At 42.6% G+C, this 9,663-nt stretch overlaps 1 protein-coding gene across 1 annotated transcript; it reads right to left on the bottom strand.

Annotated features, from left to right (window-relative positions):
* Positions 1-1,188: 1,188 nt before the first annotated feature.
* Positions 1,189-2,331, bottom strand: LOC134286994 (uncharacterized). Its single transcript, XM_062848712.1, has one exon. It carries the CDS (start codon positions 2,329-2,331, stop codon positions 1,189-1,191), a length of 1,143 nt encoding a protein of 380 aa, XP_062704696.1.
* Between the last annotated feature and the right edge of the window lie 7,332 nt (positions 2,332-9,663).

Here is a 9,663-nt window from a genome sequence, read left to right on the forward strand (position 1 = left end):
ACGGTGCAATTCAATTCGTTTCTGATCGTCGTTTTGTTTTGATCACCTACCGTTCTCAGCTACATAGGCCGTAGCGAATATGGAAGGTAATCCACTTGATTGATCGGAGTAGTTGTAGTGTGCACGGTGGTATCGGCTTGGTATCGTCGAACCACTTGGAGCGGCGACATATCGTGGGCAAGTAACCCTTGATCCATTTAATCCAGAACTGATCCAGCATGATCCGTATTTGGTTCCAATTAGTCCTTAGTGTTCGTCCGATATCCGCTACCGGTTCCTGTGGCGGTTGAACTACACCGTTAGAGCTCAACAGAAGGAAGTGGTTCGGCGTAAGAGCTTCATCATCTTCAGATTCCAACGGCACGAATGTCAAGGGTCGAGAGTTGATGATACCTTTCACTTCGGTTAATAGGGTCTGGAACGTCTCCTCATCCGGTGTTCTGCTGGTTGATAACGTCCGCAACGAAGTTTTCAGCGTCCGTACCATGCGCTCCCACACTCCTCCCATGTGGGGCGCAGCTGGAGGGTTGAAACGCCACTGGGTGTCTCGGTTTGTAAATGTTCCGGCTAATGTGTGGTTCAACGCTGTTATTTATTCCCGTAACTCCCTGCTAGCTCCAACAAAATTCGTGCCTTGGTCACTATAGATCTCCTGCGGTGCTCCTCTCCTTGCGACGAACCGCCTAATTGCTAACTTGCACGACTCGCTAGACATGCTGTAGGCAACCTCCAGATGGACGGCCCGTATGGTAAGGCAGGTAATCAGTACCACCCATCTCTTCACACTACTGCGGCCGATACGAATCCAAGTACGAATCAGAAAAGGCCCACAGTAGTCGATGCCAATAAGTGAATGGGCGCACGTACGGGGTCACCCTCGGAGCTGGAAGGGGCGCCATTCGCGGGGCCCGGGGTGCAGCACGATACACGGTACACCATGAGCAACGCTTGGCTATCTGCCGGACAAGGGTTCTTAAACTGGGAATGTGGAAGATCTGTCGAAGCTCGTTGATCACAGTTTCTCCGTAACCGTGTGCATACCGCCGATGAAAATGTTTGACGAGTAGTGGAGTAACGTGGTGCTGCTTTGGGAGCACCACAGGATACTTGGGTTCGTATGGAATCAATTTTGCTGCCTCGATTCGTCCTCCGTTATCGTCGAGAAAAACAGTCAGCTTGCTTAATGGGCTACTTTTCATCAACCTTTTGATTTCTCCTGGCGGTCGTTCCTTGTTTTTGCGTATCATCAACACTTCTTCGGAATATTCTTCGTTTTGCACCAGCCGCCACAGCAGCCTTCAACAGTTCATTTCTTGACAGTAGTCCAGTATCGGAAGATTCGGTTACAGGTTTTCGACGACAATGATCGATGAAGCGCAGTGCGTATCCTACCGTTCGTAGCAGTCGTTGATATCTTGAGAAGCGATGATAGTCAAATACGGGTTCCAAATATGCAAGATGGTGAGCGTGTATTGGTCGAATTTCTTCTTGGGTGTTTGTCGGCGAATATTTCTGTTCTGGCCATCCAGATTCATCCTCATAAAGGAACTCCGGACCTGTGAACCATCGGCTGTCGGACTGGAAGCTAGGTCCTTTACTCCACTTCGTTGCTTCATCTGCTACGTTACTCCGCGTTGGGACCCATCGCCATTCTTCCAGACTCGTCTCGCTAAGAATTTCGCTGACTCTGAAAGCTACGAATTGGCGGTATTTCCGCTGGTCCGAACGAAGCCAGGACTGCACTGTCTTAGAGTCACCCCATATCACACGACGGCTTATTGGGAGTGAGTGGTTTTCCTGTACCGCCTTCATTAGTCGGGCACCGATAACTGCGGCTTGCAATTCCAGACGAGGCACCGACATTGGATTTAGAGGAGCTACCTTTGTTTTGGCAGACACGAGAGCGCATCGTATCAGTCCTCGATCGACAATCCGGAAATAAGCGGTGCACGCGTACGCTTCCTCACTTGCGTCGACGAAAACGTGCAGTTCTAAGCACTCCAATCTGCGGGGATCGTATCCAGGGAAATAGCAGCGCGGAATCTTCACCTTGATAAGGTTTTGCAGCACATCCACCCAACGCCGCCACTTGCTGACCAATTCTTCTGGAATTTGCTCGTCCCAGTTCACCTTTGCTCTCCAAATGTCCTGGATTAAACATTTTCCGTGCACCACAAACGCTGCAACAAGCCCGAGAGGATCGAAGACGCTCATTACCACTCTTATCACTTGACGCTTTGTCGGAATGAATTCCCCCGCCAACAGTTGAAAAACTCCATCACGTAGTTTGAGAGTGAACGTGAATTCGTCTGGTTCTGCTAACCACGTCATTCCTAGTACTCGTTCTGAGCCGGTGGACTTTTCTGCAATGAAGCTCTTTGATACTTGTGATGCTTCTTCCCCGACCCGTCGAAGAACTTGTTTAGAACTTAACAGCCAATTTCGGATCTCGAAACCAGCACTTGCGTGAACCTACTTCACCTCGAGCGCTATGCGAGCCGCTTCCTCAACCGAATCCGAACTGTTGGCGTAGTCATCTTCGTAGGTGTTCTCCACAATAGCTGCAGCCGCGTCCGGGTATACCTGCTTCCACTCTTCGGCGTTTCTATTCTTCACGTACTGGGCAGAGCATGGCGAACATGTTGACCCAAACGTTGCAACATCCATCACATATTCCTGCATGGGTTCCCTGGAACTGTCCCGCCACAAGAAACGCTGAGCTTGTCGGTCCTCCGGTCGAATCAAGATCTGGTGGAACATTTCCTTTATGTCACCCGTAATGGCAACCTCTCGCAGACGGAAACGAAATAGCACGGACGGTAGCGAAGTGAATAGATCCGGTCCCTTGCATGACTTTGAGAGTTTACATGACATATAACACAAATTTACATGATATATCATGTAAACCATCATAACACTAAGTTTACATGACTAAAATGAAGTTTACATGACGTGTAAATGTCATTATTTTTATCTGTGTAGACTCCATTGATTTTTGGGAACTGCTGGAACTCTCCAGACGTGAATTGTACTCCATGATCAGACACAAGCACTGATGGAATTCCGTAGATCGAAAAGAACTCGCGGCACACCTGGATCGTTCACAGATCGAAAAAGGAGTGTAAAATTCTGTGACATATGATGCACATGATTGGAGCGTGGGATATCACAGAAGTTTACATGACATATCATGTAAAAGTCATAAAATATCATGTAAACTTCCATTATATGTCATGTAAATCAGCATGACTCTGTGTGTTTACATGACATATAACACAAATTTACATGATATATCATGTAAACCATCATAAGAGTAAGTTTACATGACTAAACTGAAGTTTACATGACGTGTAAATCTCATTATTTTTATCTGTGTTGTAGCAGTCGTAATGTTGTTGACTATTCTCGCCTTCGGCCACTTCGTGTACACATCCACGAGTACGATGACATACGTATTTCCGTACGGACAAGCAAAGTCAATGTGTATCTACACGCTCCAACGATTTCGAGGGGATTTCCCAACAATGACAAAGACTACAGTTGCGCACCAGGTCTTCAATAGATTTATCCAATCCTTCCCACCAGGCATACCCACATGAGCTAGGGACTTCAATCTGGTGATACCAAAGTGTGTAGAATGAAGTTCTGACAACACCATGCTTCGCATAATAGGAAGAACATAGAAGCGTATTATGCGTATGTGTATTATAGCATCAGAATCCATCCCTGCTGAAGAGTGAACTCCGATTGATCAACTCCAAAACGATCCGGGTTACCGTTCTTCAAACCCTGTAGAAGCACTTCACTGAAAATCCGCAGCAGTACCTTGTCGAAGTTGTTCCACGGTCAATGGCAATGTTTTAATAATGTTAACCTCCAGGAAATTCGTTTCTTCAACAATGGAGTCTGGCGGTTTCTGCTTCAGCGGCAATCTTGAAAAGGCATCAGCGTTTGCGAGTTGGTTTGTTATCACACTTTTTGTATGGGACCTATTTTTTTTTTGTAAGTGTCGTCATGTTCTTTAAAACCCCCTCTCCCCCCTAAAAAGCGTGACATAATTTGTGTATTGTCCCTTATATTTACAGCTCATTCACTTTTGTTTAACTTTTTCTAACATTTACTTTTCCCATAGTAACTTTTCTAACATTTACTTTTCCCATAGTAACTTTTCTAACAGTTTTTTTTTTCTAAAAAGTTTCTAGGATCGAAACCACTTCCAAAAATTTTAGAAATCCTTAGTATTTCCGGAGGCGCAGGTATAAGAAGAATCGCTGCGCTCATTTGTATTTATATATATTTTTTAAGTAGTTTTTAGAAAATCGCGGAAAAAATTGGTCAATTTGGGAAACTTTCAACAATTATAGACCTAGGTAAAAACTCCAGGAAATACTTGATAAAAGTGTGAAAAAAACTCACATCTCGATAAACCTGACCAGAATCCCCTACTAAACTAATAAAAACCAGTAACTTTATAGAAATTATAGTTTACAGCATTTTTGAACTCGGTAAGCTGATGATCATTTTTGGTGTAGAATCATGCCCTGAGTTCGAAAACGTGAAACAAAAAAAAATTACAGTAGAGCGGAATTTTTTTCGACTTTCCATACAAGGTTGATGATTTGAAATCGATTTTTGTTCTATTTTTAAGCAACGTCGCTCCCTTCACACATCTCATTCTCCGTAATCAATGCTCCGATTGAGCTGAATTTTTTACTGTAACTCGCCTGCATATGGTATGTCAAATAAACGCAAAGAAATAATTTTTAGATTGTTTTTTCCTTATTGAAAAAAATACATTTCTTCATATATTTTTTGGAAATTTGGCCAAAATTTAAGAAGATCGTCCATAAAACTCGCCAATATCTTGAATTCCATCAATCTGACGCAAAACCTGTATTCAGATGATCTAATGGTATTGTATTCAGCTTTTAATTTATGGAAAAAGATATGAAATTGGTTGAACAAAACGCAAGATATTTGAATTTTGTTGGAGGCTAGTCCACCATGGCCACGCAGGCCATAGCGAGGCTAGCTCCATCGATGCCTGTTTTTAAATTACAATGAAAATAAAACGCTAGACACCTTCCATCAAACTAGACGGCTGCCGACTGATACCTCAATCAGCAACCGTCACACTCTTTATTCATTCCAGGTATATACAATTTGACTATCTTCTTTAATAACAACATACCTACGCCAACAAATCTACCTCGCTCCAACACTCCAAACCCGTACCTGAAGGTTCGACGCTACCCGAGCGTTCAACGCTACCTAACTTCCAACACTCCTCCTTAGCGTCGCAACCTTCGAAACACGATCACCTCCTCCTGGCTCGAAGCTCCTCCTCACTCCAACGCTTGGCAAGTGGCCCAACTCCGACGCTTGCACCAGCTCTACACCAGTTCCGAGCTCCGACCAGGTCCATCTCCGAGCTCCACCTTCATGTTGTCTTCCGGATCACTCCTCCTGTCGCCAACCTCTTCGTCCAGATGCGACCACCGAGCTGCATCCGATCCAACAATCCTCGAGCTCCGTCCGGTGACCAGCCAGCAGTCATCCAGTTGACCCGTATCGCCAACATTCCCATGGATCCTGTCCTCCGTTGCAGCCAATCCATCCGCCCAAGGATCCCGTGCTGCGACTCCGCGGCTTATGCGGCCGATCCTTCTCCCGGTCGATACGTGCTGTGGAACACGTCCCTGGGCCCATAACCTGTTGGAGCTAGTCCACCATGGCCACGCAGGCCATAGCGAGGCTAGCTCCATCGATGCCTGTTTCTAAATTACAATGAAAATAAAACGCTAGACATCTTCCATCAAACTAGACGGCTGCCGACTGATACCTCAATCAGCAACCGTCACACTCTTTATTCATTCCAGGTATATACAATTTGACTATCTTCTTTAATAACAACATACCTACGCCAACAAATCTACCTCGCTCCAACACTCCAAACCCGTACCTGAAGGTTCGACGCTACCCGAGCGTTCAACGCTACCTAACTTCCAACAAATTTTAGTAAATTCCATATTTTTAAAAGTTGTAAAACTCAAAAACTGCTCCACTTAAATTTTTGGAAGCACGGTTTCGAAATCAGTGCTGAATTGTGCTTAAAAAATTTGGGTCGTTGACAAAAGTTCACGACTTTCGTTTTATTTTGTAAACTAGTGTTATCAACAACATACAGAGCAGATAAACTTATTAGATGCGTTGGAAATTTCATGTATGGAAACAACAATCAAGATGCACCCGGCATGTTATAGTAAAACGGATCAAAGCAAAACATTCCTGAACGCATCCTGGTCTGAAACATGAATGAACGATGTCGGGATTTCATAACATTAGACAGCCTTTTTTCATTTCACAACGATCTTCGCTGTGTTATGGAGTGCTCATGTGATTTTATAATAATGTTGAGATCAATCATGGAAAACTCCTAAGTACATATTTCGAAGTCAAGAGAATTGTCAGACAAAAGAAGCACAAAACAAGCAACAAAGAAGGCGCGACGATTATTCTTCATCCCTTCTGGTAACAGATAATGACATGATCTCGAAATTTTTTGTTGCAGACAAAACAGAAGCTGAATTTTTGCGTACTTTTCAACTCGTGAATAATCAATTATTACAAACCCAAAGTCGACACTGTTCGATGATAGATCTTTGGCAGAGTTGCAGTGTTTACCGACTCGAAGTTATCGTTCGAAAATCGCAACGCAAGGCTGAAAAATCTCTAAACTCTTGGTGTACGATGTTTATCCTATTATTTTCAAGTTGGGACAATCTTATGTCGCAATGGGTGGAATGTCGCAACAAATACAGGTTGTGACATTTTCATTATTGTTGCGCGATGGTTGAATTTTGATTCACTGATTTCGATACAAATGGAGACGCATGGTTATCCATGATACTCCATGTAGTGTTCTCTTTTTTTAAATAACACCTCATTACTCTTTGGTGTCTTGCGAAAAATGTTTAGATATTGTCAGCAAATTAAATGTTTTTTAGGAACGTTTGTCATTGAGAATGAGAACGTAAAAAGAATGAATTATGGCAATGAATATCACATTATCTTACAGGTCCGCACTTTCAAAACTTCTGCTAAACACTGATTTGATAGTTTGCATTTTGTGCTTTGATTTTTTACGTACGGAAGTTAAGATTATTGTGTATAACAATGCAGAACCGAGATGAACCAGCCCTGGGCTGAAAATCTCGTTAATAAAGATAAAAAAAAAACAATGCAGATTTTAAAGCTGAACTTTTCCTCGTTCGAAATAGGGTATGTGTGCCATCATTAATCTCACGCTCCCATATTCATCCTATTCGAAAACAAGCGATTACGGCACCGATTGATTCCGTTCTTTTTGTTTTCATGGGTGCTCACTACTAACAAAAAATACAAAAATAAGAAACAAAACAAATAGCGCTTCAATCCTTTGTTTTTCGTAGGATGAAAATGGGAGCCACATGCTTAAGAAGGGAACCAATACCCTATAACTCATTTCCGATTCCATCTTATGAATTTCACTCGTGAATCGCAATGTTCTTCCTTCGCTTGCTGCGCAAACGTTCTATTATTGCCAGTGTATTAGATAGATACTCACATTCCTCAGCTACATCATCATCGTCATCATCCAAATTGACCTAGATTCTTGAGATTCTTTAATTGAAATCGCTGCCGGCGATCGCCAGAACAATAAAGCTCTTTTATTGGCCCTCTCTCTCTCTTTCTCAAGTCGGTTGTACTCGCTAGCGCGTCTAATAGTAGGTAATTGCTAAATAGGAGGAGGAGGGCCCTTGTTAAATGGACAATGCGGTGTCCAGATGAGATTTTCCACCGCAGATAGGCAACAATGTCTTGTCAATCTCCAATATGTACCTACATGGCATTCGGTTCCACAATCACATTAGTTATGCGCTGTAATGAGCGATGCTAAACCGAAGGCGCTACCGGTCTTCACGATGAATACGCAGTTCCATAATTGCGGTGATTATCTTTAAATTAATTAGCGATCGCATCGGCAACCATTAGGTCGCTGTCAGCTGTTGACTTTATCGGCTGAACATTGGGACAAATGTAGCTGCTGAACAGGGACCTCAGAAGTATCCATGAACTTGAAGCATTCAGCTGAGAGATATTTTAACATTTTCTCATTGTCTGGAGCAGAACAAAAGGAAGTGAGTTTCAAGGAGGTCAATCTTATCCTTATCACAAATGCATGCGATATTTCCTAGTGTCGAGACATTTCTGAAGGTGAATGCTGTGAGTGCATAGTGCATTAGTAGGTACCTGTTGCAGTCAGTGCAGTGAAGTGTAGTCTGACTAAGCCAGATTAATTGCACTAGCCCCCGTAATCGTAATACCAGTCCTACATGCAATGATATCCCCAACACTTTGCGCTGAATGATTAATTTCACACGCCAGATCGTTGCTAATTGTCGATTGTTTTAATTCAATTACGATTGTCTGACGATTGTCTTGGATGCTGTACATTCTAAATAAGCGGATCTGGAAAGGTCCATCGAAGCGAAACTACTGTTACATTTCTACACAAACAAATAAGATTACATTACTTGGTGCGATTTTGCACTTCTGATACTAAAAAAGTAATAAATTCAATTATTTTTCGACTACGCCGTCTTTATTAAACTAACGACGTTCTATACTCTTCTAGGTAAGTATTTAACCCGCAAACACCAGGGACGATCTTCTTTTGGTAGAAATGTTTTAAAACCTTTTACCCTGGAGTCTTTTTTATAGTCCAGGGGAATAGTTGTGCTAAGAAATAGATGGGACCTCCCCCCTTTGCACCCTCCCATGACTTATTTTTTGTATTTTTTTTAATCTCTGCATGCTTCTGCTTAAATTTCGTCGTTTTGCTAATCATCAATAGCTTTCACTGATCCTTGACATGCCATGCAATGTATCACTACCCATCATAGCCTGTTTAAGTTTTCATCCCAGAACTATTCTAAGGCCTCCAAAATACTCCGAAGTTTTGTGTCACAAATCCAACATTCTAAACCAAATTTTATACACGATGAATGATCACAGAACAAAGTTTACGGTACTCAAAACAGCCTCAAAGCTCCGCTAGAAAAATCATGGTACATGAATCGGGTGCTCTAGGTCATCCAAACTACTCTGGTATGCATTTACTATAGATCTACAGGATCTGCTATCATTTGTGTTCACTTTGTTCCAGAAATTTAGTCACGTTGATGTCTATAAGACTTCGCAATGCTACAAGCAAGTCGGTACTGTGGTAGTTGAACATTCCGTGAAATACGAATGGCCTCCAATGCACTTTGAAGTTTGCGTAACAATATCTACCTACTGTACCATGCTCTAATTGTAAAAAAAAATCGTGGAATGTAGCCTAAACTGCTGATGGACCCTCAGTGCACAACCATGATAATTTGGTACATTCATGGGATATTCCAGGCTTTCCAAACTATTCTGAAGTTAGGACCTTCAAAATCTACAGGATGTACTCTTGTTTCTCTTCATTCTATCGGCATAATTCTTTCACAATTATGTCCATTGCACCTCATAATATTATGAGTATCTCTACGTGTTGCTAGTTGGGTGTCCACAGGCATGCAAATGGACCCCAATGTATTTTGAAGTGTGGGTCGCAATATCTGGTAATCTTAGGAT

Source organism: Aedes albopictus, chromosome 2, assembly GCF_035046485.1.
Source record: "Aedes albopictus strain Foshan chromosome 2, AalbF5, whole genome shotgun sequence".
NCBI classification, from domain to species: domain Eukaryota; kingdom Metazoa; phylum Arthropoda; class Insecta; order Diptera; family Culicidae; genus Aedes; species Aedes albopictus.